General features: G+C 55.1%; 4 protein-coding genes across 11 annotated transcripts; 1 reads left to right on the forward strand and 3 right to left on the reverse strand.

The window, feature by feature from the left end:
* Nucleotides 1-73: 73 nt before the first annotated feature.
* Nucleotides 74-4,872, reverse strand: ZMYND10 (zinc finger MYND-type containing 10). 2 transcript variants are annotated; one of them, XM_032289956.1, is made up of 12 exons: nucleotides 4,122-4,872; nucleotides 3,756-3,864; nucleotides 2,701-2,817; nucleotides 2,531-2,584; nucleotides 2,275-2,412; nucleotides 2,086-2,174; nucleotides 1,886-1,986; nucleotides 1,362-1,534; nucleotides 980-1,105; nucleotides 777-898; nucleotides 539-664; nucleotides 74-450 (listed from the first exon to the last, which is right to left on the reverse strand). In XM_032289956.1, exons 1-12 carry the CDS (start codon nucleotides 4,211-4,213, stop codon nucleotides 375-377), a joined length of 1,323 nt encoding a protein of 440 aa, XP_032145847.1. In that variant the 5' UTR covers nucleotides 4,214-4,872; the 3' UTR covers nucleotides 74-374. The 2 variants fall into 2 exon arrangements, with proteins under 2 accessions (XP_032145847.1, XP_032145848.1); XM_032289957.1 differs by lacking the exon at nucleotides 3,756-3,864 and having other exon boundaries at nucleotides 76-450; nucleotides 4,122-4,871.
* A 1,844-nt stretch (nucleotides 4,873-6,716) lies between these two features.
* NPRL2 (NPR2 like, GATOR1 complex subunit) lies at nucleotides 6,717-10,320 on the reverse strand. Of its 2 annotated transcripts, none has more exons than XM_032289966.1 (11): nucleotides 9,815-10,320; nucleotides 9,173-9,264; nucleotides 8,894-9,062; nucleotides 8,617-8,725; nucleotides 8,101-8,237; nucleotides 7,912-8,009; nucleotides 7,753-7,789; nucleotides 7,543-7,636; nucleotides 7,350-7,467; nucleotides 6,987-7,129; nucleotides 6,717-6,901 (listed from the first exon to the last, which is right to left on the reverse strand). In XM_032289966.1, the coding sequence occupies exons 1-11, from the start codon at nucleotides 9,890-9,892 to the stop codon at nucleotides 6,834-6,836; spliced, it is 1,143 nt and encodes a 380-aa protein (XP_032145857.1). In that variant the 5' UTR covers nucleotides 9,893-10,320; the 3' UTR covers nucleotides 6,717-6,833. The 2 variants fall into 2 exon arrangements, with proteins under 2 accessions (XP_032145857.1, XP_032145856.1); XM_032289965.1 differs by having other exon boundaries at nucleotides 8,566-8,725; nucleotides 9,815-10,089.
* On the forward strand, nucleotides 10,067-13,133 carry LOC116559334 (cytochrome b561 domain-containing protein 2). 6 transcript variants are annotated; one of them, XM_032289972.1, is made up of 4 exons: nucleotides 10,067-10,218; nucleotides 10,644-10,795; nucleotides 11,244-11,281; nucleotides 12,262-13,133. In XM_032289972.1, the coding sequence occupies exons 2-4, from the start codon at nucleotides 10,669-10,671 to the stop codon at nucleotides 12,763-12,765; spliced, it is 669 nt and encodes a 222-aa protein (XP_032145863.1). In that variant the 5' UTR covers nucleotides 10,067-10,218; nucleotides 10,644-10,668; the 3' UTR covers nucleotides 12,766-13,133. The 6 variants fall into 6 exon arrangements, with proteins under 6 accessions (XP_032145863.1, XP_032145861.1, XP_032145862.1 ...); XM_032289970.1 differs by having other exon boundaries at nucleotides 10,094-10,209; nucleotides 10,578-10,795; nucleotides 11,184-11,281; nucleotides 12,262-13,113; XM_032289971.1 differs by having other exon boundaries at nucleotides 10,097-10,209; nucleotides 10,651-10,795; nucleotides 11,184-11,281; nucleotides 12,262-13,113.
* A 677-nt stretch (nucleotides 13,134-13,810) lies between these two features.
* Nucleotides 13,811-18,871, reverse strand: TMEM115 (transmembrane protein 115). Its single transcript, XM_032289967.1, has 2 exons — nucleotides 17,492-18,871; nucleotides 13,811-14,586 (listed from the first exon to the last, which is right to left on the reverse strand). Exons 1-2 carry the CDS (start codon nucleotides 18,340-18,342, stop codon nucleotides 14,382-14,384), a joined length of 1,056 nt encoding a protein of 351 aa, XP_032145858.1. The 5' UTR covers nucleotides 18,343-18,871; the 3' UTR covers nucleotides 13,811-14,381.
* Between the last annotated feature and the right edge of the window lie 2,328 nt (nucleotides 18,872-21,199).

The raw sequence follows: 21,199 nt of genomic DNA on the forward strand, positions 1-21,199 counted from the left end.
TCCTTCGTCCCCTCCTCACCCCCAACCCCGGAAGGCCACAATGCAGGCGACCGCAAAACACCACGTGGACCCGTGTTTCTGGAGGCCAGCTTTACCGTGCTAGAGGAAGAGGGTCCCCACATCCGGCCCTTGCCCTCCCGGCCCGGTTTGCTGAGGCAACGCACTTGGCCTGCCCACAGGGTGGGGCAGGAAGTCTCGCGCCGTCCCTTGGGGAGGGGAGGAGGGGGATGGGTCAGCAGCTTTACCGCCTGCTTTGCTCTCCACCACGGAGACTGGGGCTTTGGCAGAGGCTGGCCCGTGATCTTGAGATTCAGGGGTGCGTTCTGGCTGGATTCCCTTGACATGGGTTGGTCGGCCCTCAGCAACGACAGCCCTCATTTGGCTCTGTCACCCTGGGCTGCCAGGACACAAGTCTTTCCATGCTTTTCCCAGTGCTTGACTTGGCACTCCCTGCAGGCAGGTGGATACTGAGGATCGCAGCACATGTGGGGGATGTAGGAGTAGGGCTTAGGGGTCCAAGGTCCTCGGATATCCTCACCTGCGGCAATACCACTCATTCTGGCATCTCGAGCAGCGCTTGGAAGCCTCTGCACTGCAGTAGGCACAGCGGGGCCGCTCTGGAGCTACTGCCTCTAGCACATCCAGCCTGTAGGTCTCAGCCCACCTTGGGGAGAGTCAGGAAGGTCTGACTGGCCCTGGAAGGGGGGGTCACCCCTGCCCACATCCATGCCTCCTGCATCCCATCCACCCCACCCTGCCAGTTCCACAGGCCTTACCTTTGCGCCTGCAGCCGCAGGTCTTGCTCTGAGGGGCTGAACACGTGCCGGAGCTGGTGCTTGGCAATTGCCTGCCACTTGCCTCTGTTCTCTCGCTCTAGCCGCTCCCAGATTTCTGGGATCTAGGTGAGACGTGGAGAGTGGCAGGAAGGAGCTGGTAAAGTAGGACAGTGGTCCTGAGCAGCTAACTTTCCAGTGCCTACCTGTTCCAACACCAGGTCCTTCTTAGGGGGCTGGGTTTCAGCCAGGGCCAGGTGGGCCAGGAAACTCTGCAGGTGGGCCAGGTTGGGCAGCTGGTCCAGTAGCGTGTCTGTGAGGAAGGCCCGAAGCTGCAAGGGTATCCAGTGAGGCCAGTGTGAGGCAGGTGCTGGCCAGGGGGCCAAGGAAAAGGAAGGGGCTGGGTTGGGCTAAGCATGCCTGTAGGGGCCCATGTCCCACTAGCTGCTGTGTCACCTGAGGCCCAAGAACTGAAAAGAATACTGGGGCTGAGGTGGGTGGGCAAAGATAAATAGCAGGGATGCAGTCGGGGTAGGATGGGGAGGGGTAGTGCTGGGGCTGTGGGGACTGGTGTGGAGGGAGTCCGACCTTGAGTAGGTGTCCCTTGGCAAAACTTGTGAGGCAGTAGCGCGCCTGGGCCTCGGGGCTTAGTAGCAGGTTGTACAGGGCGATCCACACTTGCCCATCCAACTTGCTCAGCTTTTGCTGCTCTGAGGGGGCCACAGTATACCAACGGCTGCCCTCGAACTGCTGCAGCTTGCCTGGGGAGAGGAACCAGCACACTGGGTGCAGGCGTTGCATTCTCTTCAAGTGAGCCAGCTGTGGGGCATGGGAGACTGACCATTGCCTGGGAATGGTGGGAGAACCTGGGCCACAGGACTTGGACAGGCTATAGTGCTGCTCACCCCAGAGCAGGATGAGCCTCAGTAGTGGACACATGGGCCTGGCCTGCTGCAGAGCTCAGGTCTAGGCCAAGCTTGGCTGAGGCATCCTGGTATCCTCAGTGGGCTTGGGGACAGGGTTTGTCTTCGTATAGGCAAGCTGTCCTCCTTTACCAAAAAGATATCCTGAAGCAGTAGCCTGGGGCTTAGGCTGGTGGGGGAGGACCCTACCTCCTTCCCATCGGCTCCAGGGACTATGCTCCAGCAGTTCCACCAGGAGGCAGGGCAGGTTGTGTGTGCTGAGCATGCGGCTCAAGGTGCTGAGGGAGAGGCTAGGGGCAGGAATGTTGGGAAGGAGGTGAGCAGAGGCAGGCTACAGGCCTAGTCTTCCAGCCCTCCATGGTAGGCCCAGGCCCAGTCAGGCTGCCCACCTGTCCACGCAGTCTGTGATGTAGCGCAGTACTGAGAGGGCCTTCAGAGCAATCTCAAATTCCATCAACTCTGCCTGCTTCTGCAGCGCCTGGGAGGCCACACAGTGTTTATGCTGGGCCACTCTCACTTGCGCAGGCCTTGGGGAACCTGGACCTAGGCGTTCTTAACCCTAGGGAACCTCAACCCACCTGCATGGGGTTGTTGTCCTGGGACCCCTCCTCCTCAGGGGGGCCACCACAGCCACTCCGGGCCACCAGCAGAGTCAGTTTGCGGTGGCAATAGTCTACCAAGTCCAAGACAGTGTCTTCTGCTGACTCACACACCTCCTGGGTGAAGGGGGAGGGAAGCTTTCTGTGTCTGATGCCCTCCCCACACAGATTCAACCTTCCTTCCTGCCAGGCCCTGACCTGGAACAGTGGCCCATGGGCAGAGATAGTCTCTCACCTTGTGGAAGAACACTGTCTCCAAGAGGTTGATGATGGAGGCCTCATGGTGTACCTGTTAGACAAAAAGAAAGACAGGGCCTGAGGGAGGGATAGGGGCCACCAGCTCTCCTCCCGGGTCCAGAGCCCTCTGAAGGAGTGGGAGGAGGTATGAACTAGGGGCCAGCTCACCACCATGTAGATGGGGAAGGTGTTCTGAGGCTTGAAGTCCTCCACCCTGCAGAGCACGGGGAACACCTTCTGCTTCCACATCTCCACTGCGATCAGCTCCTCCACCAGTGTTGGGATCTTTGAAGTGGGGGGAAAGGACAGGGGTGAGATGGGCCTAGCCTGGCAACCCTCCCATCCCTGGCTCAGCTCAGCCCAGATCTCCTCAAACACTGCTGGGTCCCTAGACTCTCCTAGACCCCATGAGTATCCTTCCTGACTTCTCTTTTGCAACTTGGACCTTCATTTCCAGCTGCTCCCAACACCTCTGTGGATGTCCCCCATGCTTATGTGACTGGCTCCTGCCCAGTCCCCAGACTGCCTTGCCCTGCCTGCACCTGTATCCTTATCCTCTCTCTCCCCATTCAGGCATTCAAGCCAGCCCTTCTGCTCACGCCCTCTCTCTTGTCCTTGTCCTCTGGTCCTCCAAGGCTCTTGTGTGCCTTGGCCTCACTCTTACTCAGGACCCTTCACAGTGCCCTGTCCCTAACCTATCCCCTAGTAGTGAGCTCCACCTTTCTCTTGCAAAGGACCTCTTTTTTTTTTTTTTTTTTTTTGTGAATTGATATTTCAGGTCATCTGCTGGTGATATCAGCAGGGTGATATCATCCCTGGTCCATGTTCCAGCCAGTCATCTCCCTGGTTTCTAACTCCCCTCTCTCATGTTGGAAAGGCTGCTTCCTTCCCTGCCAAAGATCCACTTCCAATTAAGTTATCTCCCCTCCCCGCCATCCTTACAGTCAATTCACAGATGCCTTTAGCATTTGGGCCTTCACCTCGAATCCTAAGCTGTTCTAGGACCCACAACTTTCTCCTTATTCAACTCATGCCCTGCACCCGGCCTGGTGTGCCAGAGTCCTGTCCATAGGGATACAAAATGAAACGTAACACATTCCTCTTTCACCTTCAGGGAGGACAAGTATACCAGGCCAGAGGGAAAAACACACAGGGCATTCCTGAGGGGTAGAGTGGGTGAGGTATGGAGGAAGGCAGGAATCCTGCCTGTGACCTCGGGGTACCTTCCCATGGGTGACCAGCAGCTCCTGAATGGGCTCGCCCTGGCTGACTGTGGCATTGAGTATGGCTTGCATGTTCAGCTTCTCCACGTTCTCATGCTGCTGGTTCCACCTGTCCCAGAGGGTAAGTGCATGTGGGCGCACGTGTGTGCATTAGGAGTGAGGATGGGGGGCTGGATCCTGTTGAAACCTAACCTGATCCTGAGGGGCCACAGGGGGCTCAGGAGCAGTAATACTCTTGTCTGGGAACTCCCAGCTTTCCCATTTGGAGGCCCCTCCACACTGGGCAGCCCCTCCGCCCATGTCAGGCCCCAGCTCCCCGACTCAAGGACAATGACCCCATGACTCCGCCCGACCCAGGTGCCTCACCCTTCGGAGCCCATCTCGCGTAGCGGGAAGCTGCGCAGACCCCGCACCAGCACGTCAGCTTCCCCGGGCAGCAGCAGCTCCAGGTCTCCCATGTCGAGGCCGGGGTCCGGCGGACCCTGGGCAGCAGTCGGGGTGGGGATGCTAACACACGGGGACGATGCCTGACGGTGCCAAAGTCTGGGACCGGACAGTTACTGAGCGGTTGGGGAGCGTGGGTTCTCGCAGCCATGGAAACGGATTCGCCGCGCCTGCGCATTGCGGCCTGGGCCCGCCCCTGGAGGTAGCTCTCGCCTAAATCCGGGCGGGTCTACAGCCCGCCTCGCCTAAGCCGCTGCCAATTGCTACAGTATCTGGATTCCCAGAGCTTTCTCAGGCTGTGACCCACGAGTCTCTCCCGATTCTTGTGGCCTGGACTCTGTCCTCGGACGCCAAGTCAGCCTGCACAGGGATGGGGGCAACCCCGACCCCACCAGCAATTCCTGCGGCTGCTCCTCCTCCTTATGGCTTCCTGGTTCCTCTATTTTTCGCGTCCCGGCTCCTCTAGTTGGCTCCCGAAATAGTTACTGCCAGGGCGCACGACTTCTCTCCATCCAGAATGTCATCACCTGTCATGGGATAACTGTGGCAGCCTTTTCTCTAGACTTATTTCCACGCTTGGTCCTCATGAACAGCCCGGAGCCTCCTTTTAAAAAGTGTATGTTGGCCGGGCGCGGTGGCTCAAGCCTGTAATCCCAGCACTTTGGGAGGCCGAGGCGGGTGGATCACGAGGTCAGGAGATCGAGACCATCCTGTTCAACATGGTGAAACCCCGTCTCTACTAAAAATACAAAAAAAACATTAGCTGGGCATGGTGGCGCGTGCCTGTAATCCCAGCTACTGAGGAGGTTGAGGCAGGAGAATTGCCTGAACCCAGGAGGCGGAGGTTGCGGTGAGCCGAGATTGCGCCATTGCACTCCAGCCTGGGTAACAAGAGTGAAACTCCGTCTCAAAAAAAAAAAAAAAAAAAGTGTATGTCAGGCCAGGCGCGGTGGCTCACGCCTGTAATCCCAGCACTTTGAGAGGCCGAGGCAGGCAGATCACTTGATGTCAGGAGTTCGAGACCAGCCTGGGCAACATGGTGAAACTGTCTCTATTAAAAATACAAAAATTTGGCCGGGCCCGGTGGCTCACGCCTGTAATCCCAGCACTTTGGGAAGCCGAGGCGGGTGGTTCACGAGGTCAAGAGATCGAGACCATCCTGGTCAACACGGTGAAACCCCGTCTCTACTAAAAATACAAAAAATCAGCTGGGCATGGTGGCGCGTGCCTGTAATCCCAGCTACTCAGGAGGCTGAGGCAGGAGAATTGCCTGAACTGAGGAGGCAGAGGTTGCGGTGAGCCGAGATCGCGCCATTGCACTCCAGCCTGGGTAACAAGAGAGAAACTCCGTCTCAAAAAAAAAAAACAAAACACCACCACCACCAACAAAAATTAGCCAGGTGTGGTGGCACACACCTGTAGCCCCAGCTACTCGGGAGGCTGAGGTAGGAGAATCTCTTGAGCCCACGAGGCAGAGGTTGCAGTGAGGCGAGATTGCACCACTGTACTTCAGCCTGGAGGACAAAACGACCCTCTGTTTCAAAAAAAAAAAAAAGAAAAAGAAAAAAAAAGTGTACAGTTACTCCCTGGCATGAGAGAGGCTCTGCAGCTACTTCTGGCCCACCAAATGCTAGGTCCATCACGGCTTACTAGCATCTCTGCAAGATCTACTTCTTGCCCTCCTTCATACCTTGGGACTTGGATTCCTGCTTCTCCCCCTTGCTCCCCTGGATCTCCCTCACACATTCCAAAGAGGTTTTTGCCTCAGGGTTTTGCACTGTGCCTGGAATACTCTTCCTTCAGGGCTCAGTTTACACCTTGGATGGCCTTTCTTGGCCATTTAATCCAGAGCAATCCCTGCTTCCAGCCCAACTCATTCTTGATCACATCTTTTTTTTTTTTCTTTTTGCGATGGCGTCTCCTCTGTCACCTAGGCTAGAGTGCAGTGGCATGATCTTGACTCACTGCAACCTCTGCCTCCTGGGTTCAAGTGATTCTTCTGCCTTAGCTTCCTGAGTAGCTGGGATTACAGGTGTGCAGTAATCTGGCTAATTTTTTGTATTTTTTTTAGTGGAGATGGGGTTTCACTATGTTGGCCAGGCTGGTCTCGAACTTCCGACCTCAGGTGATCTGCCCACCTCAGCCTCCCAAAGTGCTGGGATTATAGGCATGAGCCACTGGCCCATGCTACATCTGTTTCTTTCTAGGTTTATTTATTATTATTATTTGAGACAGGGTCTTGCTTTGTCACCCAGGCTGGGGTGCAGTGATGGGATCACAGCTAAATGTAGCCTCCAGCTCCTGGCCTCAAGCGATACCCCCACTGCAGCCTCCTGAGTAGCTGGGGCTACAGGTGAGCCACTGCACCTGGATGATTTTTTTTTGATAATTAACCAGCACTTTTACTTGTCGATTGTCAGTCCTGTCCACCAGATGGTGACCTAGCACACATGCTCGTAGCTATTTCATTCATCGCTGGGTCTCCTGTGGCGGGCTCAGAGGCAATACTCAGTAAGATAGTTTGAAATGGATGACTTTATTTACAGAACTAAGAGTCAACCTCTAGACAGTATGACAAGCCTACTGGCAGGAGGCACTACCCACAGCAATGTACGCATCCTGCCACCACCAGCCTTACTTCCAGCAGATGATGATGTTGGGGTCATTTTCGAGCCGCTCATCCAGCTCATGGTAGCTCATGCCTGGGTGGGGTGGTGGAGAAGAGGTCAGTGGCCTTGGCCTGGCCACCCTACCCTGACCCAACCCTGACTGCCCACCTGCCTCCACCTGTCTTGCAGCAGATCTCATCATAGCTGTGGCAGCCTGTATAAAGCCGGGCAGGGTGGCTCTGCTCTTCCCGAGACACCCGTACAGGATACTTCTGTAGTCGCCTGATGAGGTTCTTCATAAGTCCGAACTGGATCAGCTTCCTAGGGTGAGGATGAGAGGACAGAGGGGTGATGCCCTGGCCAGGCCTTCTCTCAGGCAGGCCAACTCTTTTCTGTAGTCTCCCTTCAATTTTGTCTGAGTAGCCCATCATCTCCAGGAAGCCTGCTTGGATTAGCAGTGCCCCATGACCCAGGGCTGTTGAGACATAAAGGGTCTAGCTTCCCTCAGGTAACTCCCAAATACCCCAGTGAATTCTCTGACCGTTCGTCAACATGCTGCAGCTGCTGGGGGTGGCGGCCAATGAGGTCTCGCACGGTAGTGCCAGGGCTTAGGCTGCAGTATAGCTGGAACACATCCCGGAGACTGGCCTTCTTGTGCCCTGTGGGTGCCAGGGGTCAGCTTACCATGTGGCCCTGCCCTCCCCAAGCTGGCTTCCCCCAGAGCCCACCAATACCTTGCTTGGTCACATAGGATAGACATGCCTCCTGCAGGGACTTGTCATCTACCAGGTCCTGGACCTTAGGCGTCGGGCAGTACACATTGGAGTACTAGAGGGCAGCAGAAGGTATAGGGGACTGAGTGAGGAGCTTGGGAAACTGACACAGCCTTGATCTGGTCCAGCCACACAGTCCACTCTCCACTTAACCAAACCCAACTCACCTACCTGGAGGATGGACACCAGTGTTACAACGCCATAGTACCTGAGAGAGACAGCTGTGCTCAGCTTCTGAGGACCATGCCTTCCCAACCCTCACACCCTAGGGTCCCTGAGCTCTTCCCTGGCTGGCGACCTTGTACTGGGTGTGACTGTAGGTACACTCACAGCAGGTTCTGAATAGCAATGCGCACCAGGTTGAGCTCCACGTCTGCCTCTGCTGAAATCTTCTGGACGTGGCGGAACCCATCAATGTAGGGCAGGATCTGAGCAGAGTAGGACAGGGTCAGAGGGAACAGGATGAGGCCAGGGCTGTGGCCAGCCCCAGATGATGATACCCAGGGAGGGATGGCATACCTGTTGTGTAGTGAGGTCCCACTGCGAGTTGAAGAATTCCTCCTTGTCTTTGGTAAAGACAGGTACATCATACTCCTGGGCCACTGGAGGGTCTGGCCGCTGCTCAATCACCTTCAAGTGGATGGTGTTGGACTCATCTACAGGGGGTCCCAACCATATCCTAAGTGCCACTTCTTCCAAGAGGCCCTCAATTACCATCCAGTACTCCCAGCATCCCTTGGGGCAGGCAGGTGCCTCTGGGTAGGGCTAGTCTTTCTCTTTTTATGGAGTAAGAAATTGAGGCCCACAAAGGGGAAGGAATTGTCCAACAGGCAGAGCTGGAGAGCTCCACTCCCCACCCCCCGACCCCCAGTCCCGGCTCCATCACGCATTGGACCCTGGACATGGGCACCTCAGCCAGTGGCTATTTCTTGGCCACCAATTTGTTCATGAGTCTTGTACCTCTCCACTACTGGCTGGACTCACTTTCCCATCTCTCCTCTACCCCTTTGCTGTCCTTGCAGAGGCTGGCCATACCAATGGGCAGAGTGCACCGGCCCGAGGCATTTAGCTCCTCCAGCAAGATGGTCATGATGGGCACCAACTTCTGCTTGCTCTCTTCCATGGACACGAAGCTGCTCTCTAGCTAGATAGAGCATGGACAGCATGGTGGGCATATCCCAGGACCCCTGGCTGGCTAGTTGTGCTGAGTCCTAAGCTGGTTGGCAGGGTCCCAGGTTTGGGGGACTTTGGAGACATAGGAACACTTTCCCCAACTCTGCCTGTCTAAACCCAAGCCCATCTCATTGCAGACCTCTAGTGTGGTCAGATAGCCAGCCAGCTTTTTAACGATGGGCTCGAGGGCACAGGTCTTGGCCTGGGCATCACACACGAAGCCCAGGTTGAAGAGGAGGGCATTGCGGCTGTACTTCTTGTGTTCGATGCACACAGGACAGCCGATCAGCTTCTTTTCCATGGCTGTGCTGGATAATTGGAACAGAGTCAGGCACCTAAGACTGTTCCTTCCTCCTCCTGGGACTTCCCCCGCCCCCCCCCCCCCACCTCCCCCGCTCATCCCAAGCTAAGGTCTCACACAGTGATAAGCTTGTTCTGCAGCTCTGGCTTGGTGATGATGTACACTTGGACTGTGTCAAACAGCTCTCGGGAGATGAAGTCTTCAGGGACCTGGGGAGGGGAGTGGTAATGGTCCCCTCAGTGGACATTTGTACTGGGTGTAGTACAAATGGTGACCTCCTCATGCCCCCCAGGCCCAAGTCCTCTTATCTAGCGTTCCCCTCTCTCCCACACACTCAGGCCTATTACTTCTTTCTGTTTCCAATCACACGCTATGATCTAATCTCCTTCCTGGCTTCTGCATATGCTGTTCCCTCTACCCAGAACACTTTCTCCTCCCTATTTAAACTTCTTATGCATCATTTACTCTTCAATCAGTTCAGGATACTCATGGGTCATCCACCTCACCTTCCGTGGGATCTGGAACCCCTCAACCGGTTCCCTACGGCCCCGATATCTTACAAACACTGCCAATGTGACATATGTTTTCCCTGCCACATTGGGAGCCAGAGGCCTGGGTCTGACTATCCTCTAGCCTCACAGTTGTCCGCGAATGAAGTAGCGTGCCTGCGTGCAGCACGGGATCTACCACCTCCAGGCAGCTGGCTGAGCTCTCAAGAACGTCCCTTTCCCCGCCCAGTCCTGCGAGCCCGGGTGGCACCTGATAGGTGATCTTGGGTCCCAACGTGGGGTGGAACTCGCTGAAGAATATGCATTCGATGCGGCAGCCGCTGCCCATTGCGATAGCCGGGCCCAGGCCCGCAGCTTCTCGTCCCTCGCGTGGAGCTGTCCCCACCTCCTGTGAACCCTTGTCAGAGACGGCCCGAGGCCTGTGTCACTGGGGCATGCAAGCTTGCGAATTCCTCTGCCCAATGGCGCCTGCGCACCGCGACACAGAGGCGTGGCTGGTGGGGGACTCGTCCCAGGAAGTCCTAGATGGGAAGACATCACACCCGGAAGTAAAGCCGCTCCGCGACGGAGCAGCGGTGCGCGCGGTAGGGCCCGGAATATCCCGCTTTCTTTGGAGGAAACCACCGCATCAGATCTGCTCTGCGGGTGAGGCAGGCAAGTCTCTAGCGTGGAGGGGCAGCATGCCGGCAGCACTTGGGGAGGCGGCGCGCGAAGGGATTCACGCTGTAACTGGGACCGCAGCAGGGAACTACAATTTCCATAGTGCTCTGCGCCCTCCCAGCTGGCTCTACCGCCGGCGACGGCGTGGTACACTTTGGGATTTGTAGTCTTACATGGCTTTGCGCATCCTACCTGGAAGGCGGGCCAGCGATTGGTACCTGTTCAGACGTGGGTACACTTTTGACAGGCCGCCAGCCCTCGACTGGCCTGCTGTGACCATCCCTGGTGCTGGGCTTGATACTGTTCTTTTCTACCATGACTTCTTGGAAGAGGGTGGCATTCTTGCCTTGCAGCCTTTTCTCCAGTGAGGAGTGAACAGTGGGCACCTGAGACCCTGGCCCACGCTACTGTGCTTTCAGGCTACAGCCACTGGCACGGCTGACCATGGCCCTTTCTGCGGAGACCGAGTCGCACATCTATCGAGCTCTGCGCACTGCTTCTGGGGCTGCCGCCCACCTTGTGGCCCTGGGCTTTACCATCTTTGTGGCTGTGCTTGCCAGGCCTGGCTCCAGTAAGTAGGATTCATAGTTGATTTCTGGGAAGGGAAGGGCCGCTTTTCCTGGGGAGGAAGGGCAGTGGGACTCTCGGGAGCAGGCCTGGCTAGCTGAGGGAACTCCGTGCTGGAGGGATGAGTGGGATGGAGCAGGTAGGTGTGGACGGGCCACACAGGGTTCCTGGTTTCTCTTTCCTTATCTGAGTGCTCTATTTGGCTGCCTCATGGGAGGTGCTGGGGAAGGAGGGAAGACTGCCAGAGGAGTGGCAAAGCATGGCCTCTGATCCAGGAAGGCGCCAGGAAGAGAGGATAGGTGTGGGGTCAGTTTGCTGCAAAGCAAGAAGGGGCTCACAGTTTGGCAGTACCTCCTTAGGTGATGGGCTGCTGGTGTTCCTCAACCCTTAAGGATCGGTATGGCTGCTTTCTTCTTGCCTCAGCCCCATGAGGCCTCCTCTTCTCATTCCAGGCCTGTTCTCCTGGCACCCGGTACTTATGTCTCTGGCTGTAAGTAGTGGGCCTGGGCAGTTCTTAGGGGTGGGAGCATGGGCATGGGTGGTGGCCCTGGCAGCCTGTGAATCTTTGTCCACACTTAATATCTGTTTGGAAGAGTTGCATGCTCCAGCTACTCCTGCCCATGGTATATATTTAAGACTTGAAGCTGGGCGCAGTGGCTCATGCCTGTAATCCCAGCATTTTGGGAGGCAGAGGTGGGCAGATCACCTGAGGTCAGGAGTTTGGGACCAGCCAGGCCAACATGGTGAAACCCTGTCTCTACTAAAAATACAATTAGCTGGATGTGGTAATGTATGCCTATAATCCCAGCTACTCAGGAGCCTGAGGCAGGAGAATTGCTTGAACCTGGAAGGTAGAGATTGCAGTGAGCCGAGATCACGCTACTGCACTCCAGCCTGGGTTACAAAGAGAGACTCTGTCTCCCCCCACACCCCCCAAAAAAAGACTTGAATCAAGAGTAATTAAGACCCAGGTCAAACAGGTGAGGTTTATGTAAGCACAAAATTCGGCTTCACCCACCTCCAGGCAGAAATGTGAGAAATTGCATTTGGATGTATGTACCTCTCTTCCTTTTTACCTTAATTTCTGGTGATGCGCCTGACTTTCTCTGAAACAGTCCACTCATGTGGCCGGCTCTTGCCAAGAAATTGTATCCAGCCCAAAGTTAGGAAAACAAAGCTTGTGAATCATTTATAACCGCCACATCTCAAACCCTGTGTTTGCTTGGTAACATAGCAGAGATGACATTTCAGACTAGCACCTAGGAAGAAGTGTGGAGATTATTCAGGGCACATAAATCATCCCAGATGGGGTTTTCCACTCTTGCCCCACCAAATGGATAGTCTTGTCAGTGGGGAGAGAAAGAAAAAGGGGAATCAGCCCAGATTCGCTGACTGAGGGTTACATAAAGCTCTCTTCCCCTCTTGTGGGGCAGCACCCTCACTTAAGTTTCCCATCCCCTGTCTCCTCAGTTCTCCTTCCTGATGACCGAGGCACTACTGGTGTTCTCTCCTGAGAGTTCGCTGCTGCGCTCCCTCTCACGGAAGGGCCGAGCACGCTGCCACTGGGTGCTGCAGCTGCTGGCTCTGTTGTGTGCACTGCTGGGCCTCAGCCTTGTCATCCTCCACAAAGAACAGCTTGGCAAAGCCCACCTGGCCACACGGCATGGTCAGGCAGGGCTGCTGGCTGTACTGTGGGCAGGGCTGCAGTGCTCAGGTGGGGTGGGGCTGCTGTATCCCAAGCTGCTGCCCCGATGGCCCCTGGCAAAGCTCAAGCTATACCATGCTACTTCTGGGCTGGTGGGCTACCTGCTGGGTAGTGCCAGCCTCTTGTTGGGCATGTGCTCACTCTGGTTCACTGCCTCTGTAACTGGTGCAGCCTGGTATCTAGCTGTACTATGCCCTGTCCTCACCAGCTTGGTCATTATGAACCAGGTAAGCAATGCCTACCTATACCGCAAGAGGATCCAACCATGAGCTCTTCCCAGCCTAGGGGAAGCCTGGATTTGTCCCTCCATGTAGGAGCTGGGACTAGGTACTTCTTGAACTCTCTCAGCTGACTGAGTCAGGGGGACACCTCAGGCACTGAGACAGTTGGGCAGTTGGAGGCCCGTGTGTGAATTCCTGCTCCTCATGTTGGAGTGCCTCCCATTTCCTTCCCCTCTCTTCATCATCCCAGAGGAACATAGGTATCGTGTGTCTGGATGAAGCTGGGGCTGCAGGACTGCCTCCCCTGCAAGGCAGCTCATACTTGTACTATATGTCCAGAAATTTCAGGAGAGGAAAAAGTAAAAAATAAAAAAAATAAAAAAAAAAAAAAAGACTGAAAAGATTGATGGGAGAAGCAGCCTAGAGTTGGGGATGGTTCTTGTTAATGTCATCAGCATGAGAAAATGGGCTGCTGGGCAAGATGGGGACCCCTCCCAATCCCTGGCTGCTCCCTGAGGGGCTGAAGCTCTCCCAGCACACAAATCCCAGGATCTAGCTGCTGAGCCTCCCAGGCCACTCAGGGCCCTGGCAGGCCCTAGAGCTGCAGCTGTGAATGGTACAGCTGTGTGTCCTTTGCATCCCCCAGCTGTCCACTGGAGACTGGTGGAGTCTCCAGACTGGGGGTTAGATACATACAGTAATAGGATGGGAGCTGGGGTTGGGCTGTCTCCAGGGGTGGCAAGCACCGAGTATTCTGTCTTAGAAGTAAACCGTGGATAAGAACAATGCCTTATGGTAGAGAGGCCCTTACCATCAGATCTAGGCAGGGACAGAGGGCCTCCCAAATTGGGGATCGGAGGGAAAGAAAAAAAGGAGTAAGGGTCTGAGGCAATAGCTCTTGGAAGGTTGCTTGGTAGTGGGCATGTGGTGGTGGTGGTGGTGGTGGTGGTGGTGGTGGTGGTGGGGAGCTGGGGCAATGGACTTCTTATCCAGCTGGAGTTACAATGGAGACAACCAGGTCTCAACTTTGCAGTTGAACGTGATGGCGGAGCAGGGGGGCGCGGCACAAGGTGGCCTGACAAAAGCCCAGGAGTCATTCCTCAAAGAACTGCTTTATTGATACTGCGAGCCTGGGCTTGGCTGCACACTCAGGTGGTCCTGTAGAAAATACCTGGGAGCTGGAGCTGCTCTGGTCCAGAAGCAGTCATGGCCACAGCAGAGGGAAACAAGAAATCCCGGCAGGAACAGTCTTTCTGGAGATGTGGGCTCCTGCATTTGCTGGGCCCCCAGAACATTTTTGGCAAATCCTTGCCTTGGCTCAGGGCTCTCGGCAACCAGTTTCAGATGTGAGGGCCAGCCCAGGAGCTGTGGCATCAATGCCCTTGCAGTCACTTTCTTGGGACTGCCAGCTGAGGTACATTCTTACCTCAGATGAGGGCCTGGACTGGCTAACGCCTCAGAGGCCCCAGGCCTGGCATAGTGGTTGTCTGGAGTTGGAACCAGGTAGCAAGAGTCCTGGGTAGTGTTGGTGATAAACAGCAGAAGGCCATGGACACCCCCAGCAGGCCTTCTTCCCTCTCCTCAGAGCAGTCAGGAGCCCTGGAGTAGCTGAGAGGATGTCAAGGGGGGCTTGGGAGAGGTGCCATACTCAAGCTGGTCTGGAGTTACAGCATCGGGGGAGCTGCTTCGAAGGTGATTAGACTGGATTCTGGGGCAGCCCCCTTCCCTGGGGGTATAGGAGCTTTGTCTGAGGGCAGGGGGCTGTCCGCCTTGGCCCCAGCCTCCTCTTCATCATCATCCATGCTGGGCCAGATGGACTGGTCCTCAACTCTCTTCAGCCGCTCATTGAGTGCCTTCAGGGCGAGTTGCCTGGGGCCAGAGGAGAGAGAACAGGTCACTCTGGGTTTGGCCTTGGCTCATGCCCTCTACCCTTCTGCAGTAGGCTGACTCCTCCCTCAGAATCCCATGTTTCCTCTTCCCCATGCAGAGACTGGGGCTCCCCTGAGATTGGTTTAGGGACCACTCTGCCATCATAATGATAACCCAAAGGCCATAAGAGTCTTCATTCCATAGCTGAGGCACCTCCAGGCTGGGAAGGTCAGCTGGGTATCTGCCGGACTGCCCACCAGGCCAGCCATAGGAATGGTTCTGAGGGTGGTATCTAAGGGTGGGTGGAACAGCAAGTTCCTGGAGTTTCCAGGAGTTTCTGTCTGGGTGCTGGCATCACATCCAAGGGAAGGGTTGTTTTTATTTTTTTTGAGATGGAGTCTCACTCTATGCCCAGGCTGGAGAGCAGTGGCATGATCTTGGCTCACTACAACCTCTGCCTCCCGGGTTCAAACAATTCTCCGCCTCAGCCTCCCAAGTATTACAGGTGCTCACCACCACGTCCGGCTTATTTTTGTATTTTTAGTAGAGACAGGGTTTCACCATCTTGGCCAGGCTGGTCTGGAACTCCTGACCTCGTGATCCACCTGTCTTGGCCTCCCAAAGTGCTGGGATTACAGGTGTGAGCCACATCGCCCTGCCAGGAAGGGTTACAGGTTAATTCTCCCCCTCTCCTGGTTAGGGTATCTCAAGCGCCTCCTGGCAAGGGTCAATGGGGAAGGCTGGAATTCAACACCTCCCTTGGCTCTCAACCCAGGAAGCAAGGCCAACTTGTGTGAGTCTACCCCTCCTGAAGCTAATATTCTCCCTCTCAGAAGAATCACCAAAGCCACCAAGGCCCTTGTTAGAGCAGGGACTTAGTGGAGCCCTTGCAAGAGGAGAAGGAGGAGAAACAGCCCACATGGGGGACATAGGCCAGAGCCTGTTGGTTCCACGAGGCAGACCCTTAGAGGCCCTGCTTTGAGGGCAGGTGAGAAAGTCCAATAGAATAAGGTTTACACATGTGCCTGGGACCCTGGCCCACCAGAAGGTGGAGTGCCTCAGCTGCCAGGGAACAGTTCCAGCAGCACCACTGTGGACCCCTATGCCTCAGCCTCTCTGTGCCACCAATGTGGGGACAGCCTGTGTAGCCTTCCAGGTTCTAGGTGAGAACCAAAGTCTCCACCATGCCAGGGAACACGACAAGAGAGGCAACAAGGACACAGGTGTAGAAAGCCCTAGCACGCTTCCACCCTGCTCGTCAATCTGGCACATGACAAGTTGGTATAGACAGGACAGGCCTTCCCTGCTGCTTCCCAGGCTCCCATCCTGATGATGCCCTTGCCAGTTTCGTCTAAAGCCTGCCAAGGCAGAGAGCTAGTGTCACGCTGGTCACTTCTTCACAAGGACCAGAGAGACAGATAGGAAACCCTTCCTCCCACTCCCCGTAGCCCTTTGGAGTTGGGTGTGGCCATGCAATCAGATGTCAAACTGGCTGGAAGAGTAACCCACACCGCCATGTAAGCTAACAACCATAAGGCTATGCCAAGAACCCGCCTCTTGACCCTCCCTTCCTCCCCACCAACCTGCTTTCCCCCTGTCCAGATTCTTGGGCCTGAGCAGAGGTTTCTGAATGTTCAGTCAACCCTAACAATCCGACACCTCTCAGTGGAGGAGGGGTCCCCACCAGCCTGGCCCCATCTGAATAGCTCTGAGGGACAGCTCAGTTCCTACCAGGCCCAGCTCTCCTGGCCCCATCTTTAATACCAGCTAAGGTTAAGACAGACTTCTGTCCTTAGGGCTTATCACCTATAAAAACCCAAGCTATAGGGCCTAGAATTATGCCCCACAGCATGCTGTACATACTTTACAACACCTACCACACCTTGGGCCATAGTGATCTGCAGCCCTTCCCCAGCTGGAACTCCTTCAAGAAGGGAATGTATCCCACACTCAATTCCATAGTTCAGTGGAGAGTAAATACAGGGACAACTGCAGCTGAATTCATAGAGCTTCCAGCCAGGAGCCCATTGACAGGTGAGCAAAAGCAGGAGACTTGGCAATGCAAAAGAGAAGACTGCCCCAGATTTTACTACTCAAGTAATTGCCTCAAAACACTTAAGAATAGTGTTGGCAATAGAGCTGTGGAACTTGTGAAAGCTGGGACCACTCTGCTGGGTGGCAAGATCTGGGAGAAGGAATAAGAGCTGAATTTAAAAAGATCCCTCCTGCCCTGGCCAAAGTGCATTCAGTCAAGAATTCAGCTGGAACTCCTGATGTTGTGGATGACTTGGTTTACAGATAACGAAAGGGCCATCGCCACTCCCTGGTGTGGTCAGCAGGCTCCCTCAGTGGGTCATGTAGCCTGTCCCTGGTTTTGGTGACACATACCTGCTGGAGAAGGGGGTAAATCTGGTAGTACCCTCAAGCTTCCCTCTCGATAAATAAGTGGCAGAGAACAGCATCTAAATTAAAGTCCAGGAAGAGGACACAGCATTTGGAAATTGGGAGTGGCCTAGATCACTTTTCGAGGACCCCAGGCCTCCTTCCCTGTCCCTCCCTCAGGGGAAAGGACCAGCAGGTTGCTTCTGGTTCCCAGAGGCCCAGTGTCTAGGATTCTGAGATTCTGAGGCAAGGCCAGAGTTCTGTACCTCCATTGGGCCTTCACAGCACCAAAGGAAACTGCATTTCTTGAGACTTATTAAGTGGCCTGAGAGGTGAGAAAAGTGCCCCGTGGAGCCCAGACACCTGAGTTCCTCAAGCCCAAAAACTGATTTTATCTTTCCAGATCTGCCCCAACACCTGACTGTAGGTCTCCACCTTATGTACAGCAAACACCTCAACAGATGGCATGTGACTCGACCAGTACGCTCCTGGCTTGACAAGATTTTGCAAAATTTCACAGTACCTTCTCCGTTCGGCGTCTTGAGGGTCTGTGCCTGGCAGGCTAATGGTGATTGAGGATGGGGCACCCACATCATAGCGCTTTACCGTCTTCTGGCATATCTTTACCTTCACCAGGAGGCCATGCACCAAGTTCGCCAGCAACCCCACCACGGGCTGCAGGATCTCGGGGAAGAAAGTGGCAAAAGCAAAGTGGTCAGCCATGTCCCCTCGGCCCCGGCTATGGCGCTGGTAGAAGCGAAGATACACCCAACTGGAGAGCAGCCCGAAGCCATAGGAAGCCAGCGCTGGGCTCTGGAGCAGCGTGGTGAGCCGCAGCAGGAGCAGCAGTGCCAGCAGCAGCATGGGCATCACACTGATGCGCACCTGGGGCACTCGCAGGACCACACAGTCCCCCATGGTTTGCTTGAGTGCCACCAGGACCCCACCTAGGAAGCCCAAGGTGCCGTGAATACGGACAGTGAACAGGTAGACCAAGTTGAAGGAAGCCATGTAGGTGAGGAGATAGGCGAAGGCCCCCAACAGCCCTACAGACACATTCACCACTGAGAAGAAGATGAGCAGCTCCAAGGCTCCCCATAGGGGCTCCAGCAAACGCCCGGCCACCATCACCGTGGTCAGGCTGATGGCCACGTCCCACACATGCTGCTCCGTCAGCCCATGGGTGGCCAGGGTCCAGATCCAGAAGTTGGGAGGAAAGAGGTAGCCCGGGGTGACCGCCAGGCAGCCTGTGTCCACGGCGAAGGAGAGTAGGTAGAGGAATATTACCGCCGCACACAGCGCCTTCACCACCACGCTGGCGCTGGCCAGGATGGCCCCCAAGTGCTGGCGGGCGCCTGGCAGGGCACGTTGCATCTTCCCGGCAGCTGTCGGCCTGAAGAAAGGGTCTGGCAGGCCAGGGGCCTCCCCGGGGCCTCGTCCCAGTCCGGCCCCGATGGGAGGCCCAGGCCCGGCCTAGTCACTGGCCTATGGCCCTGGTAAAGGATCCACTTCCGATCGGGTGGGGCTCTGGTCCCGAGGGGCCAAGTCGGGCCTTGTCGCCGGGTCGCAGCGTAGGCCCCCCGCCTGGGACCTGAGGGAAGGCCCTGGACGGCTTCGGCACGCCCGCCTGCCCACCCAGTAGGCCCCGTGCCAGGCTGGCCGGGGTGGCGTTGATCTCAGGGCTGGGCCTCCTCCATTCACTCCGGGGCCCTTCAGTTCGCAAGGGGACTGTGCCTCGTTCCGTACCCGAGTCAAGCCTGGTCAGCTCCCGCTCGGCCTGGCTTCTGGCTTCCACCGTACCTCCTCCTTTCTCGGGGTCGGGGTGGGGGGTGGGGGCGACAAACAGGGGTGCTGCGCCTGCGCGCCGCCGGCGGCAGCAGGCTGCCTTCTAAGCGCCTATTTTCCGGCTCCTCTGCATGCTGGGATACGGAGTCCATAGTTGCAGCCGGGGAAGAGCCGAACGGGGTTCTGGCTAGAACTACAAGCCCCAGGAGGCTATGCGCACGAACCGGTCCCTTTGGTGGTGAGAGTGTTGCGTGTGCTGGGAGTTGTAGTTCTCAGGGGCCGTTTCCGTGGGTTCTCAGGAAGTAGGAAGGGATGAATTAGGATCTCTAACCCCTGAAAGCGGCGTCAGGGGTTAGGGAAGCAACACAGTTCTAGGCCTCAAGCTTCGCCGGGAAGAGTAGCTCTATTTGTGAATGTACATCTAAGCTGCTGTGTCATTGTGTGAGAAACAGAACCTCTGTGGTCTGGTGAATGGGACCTAATCCAGGCTAGAACCCTTGTTCTGCTTTGGCGGCCGTGTCGCATTGGTTAATAACCTTTTCGAGACTCAGTTTCATGGCCCATAAAATGTAGATGATTACATGATCTTCCTGTCCTAATAATCAAAGGGGAAAGGGGTGTAAAATGCCAGTTCACCCTGGGTGCTCAGCGAGTGTTGCCCATGTTGCCTTTTTTTTGTTTGTTGTTTTTTCCCACTTGAAAACGTTTTTTGTTATTGTCCTTTTTCCAAGTGAGATGTACCTGCAGCACGAACCTAGGGCTCCCTCCTTACAGGAGGGAGGGCTAGGCTGCTCACAGTGACCCTCCTCCCCACCAGGGACTTCTAATCACTGCCGAGAAGAGAGGTCTCTCTACAGGCCTGGGCCAGGCCAGTTCTGGCTCCACTTCATGCCACAGTGGCTTCTGACAGGTTGTGTCCTGTGTCAATTTTTTTTTTTTGGGTATATTGAGTTACTTTTAATAAACTGTACATATAATTAAAATAATTATATGACAAAGTACTTTTTTTGTTTGTTTTGAGACAGATTCTCACTCTGTTGCCCAGGCTGGAGTGTAGTGGCACAATCTTGGCTCATTGCAAACTCCGCCTCAGCCTTTCAAGCAAATCTCCTGCCTCAGCCTCCCAAGTAGCTGGGATTACAGGCGTGCACCACCATGCCCAGCTAATTTTTTTTTTTTTTGAGACAGAGTTTCACTCATGTTACCCAGGCTGGAGTGCAATGGCGCGATCTCGGCTCACCGCAACCTCCGCCTCCTGGGTTCAGGCAATTCTCCTGCCTCAGCCTCCTGAGTAGCTGGGATTACAGGCACGTGCCACCATGCCCAGCTAATTTTTTGTATTTTTAGTAGAGACAGGGTTTCACCATGCTGACCAGGATGGTCTCGATCTTTTGACCTCGTGATCCACCCGCCTCGGCCTCCCAAAGTGCTGGGATTACAGGCTTGAGCCACCATGCCCGGCTAATTTTTGTATTTTTAGTAGAGACAGGGTTTCAGCATGTTGATCGGGCTGGTCTTGAACTCCTGACCTCAGGCGATCCACCTGCCTCGGCCTCCCAAAGTGGTGGAATTACAGGCGTGAGACACCAAGCCTGGCAAAGTACTTTTACAAAGCACAGAATCCCTTCCTTTCAGCCACTGATCTCAGTGTGTGCCGGTATGTGCATGGCCTACAGTTATAAAGGGTGTTGTTTTTCTTTTTCTGGGGTCTGGGTTCCCACTGGTTGCCACATCAGGGTAACGTTGCTAGTTTTAGCAAATCAAAATACAGGATGCTCAGTCAAATTTGAATTTCAGATAAACAATGAATAATCGAGTATAATCATGTCCTTTTTTTTTTTTTTTAAGACAGTCTAGCTTTGTCCTAGGCTGGAGTGCAGTGGCACAATCATAGCTCACTGCTGCCTCAAACTCCTGGGCTCAAGGGATCCTCCAGCCTCAGCCTCCTGATTAGCTGGGACTATAGGCACACACTACTGTGCCCAGATAATTTTTCTTATTTTAACATGGGTGGGGGTGGGGTGGCCATCTTACCCAGGCTGGTCTCAAACTCATGAGCTCAAGCGATCCTCCTGCTTCAGCCTCCCAAAGTGCTGGGATTACAGGTGTTAGCCACTATGCCCAGCCCCAGTTTTTTAGTATAGGTATGACTTATTCATGATCTGAAATTCAAAATTGACTAGATGTTCTGTATTTTATCTGTCAACTCTATCCAAGATTGCAGGGGCTGTTGCAGGCCATGGGAGCTGTCTTGGGGGTTGTGGATTAGGCATTGTTCTGCAGCAGAGCCCTGCAGAGCAGTGAGAAAAAATCCCCATCTTGGCTCAGGCCCGGAAGCCCCTTCATCTATTTAGCATCCAAGCCCCCCCACACCTGGTGGCTACCTCCTCTCTAAAATCTTTGCTGATTTTTAGCTTTCTCATCTGGGGGAAGAGGCTTTCTCCTC

This window comes from Sapajus apella, unplaced genomic scaffold (assembly GCF_009761245.1).
Source record: "Sapajus apella isolate SASKATOON/1434 unplaced genomic scaffold, GSC_monkey_1.0 scaffold23, whole genome shotgun sequence".
NCBI lineage: Eukaryota > Metazoa > Chordata > Mammalia > Primates > Cebidae > Sapajus > Sapajus apella.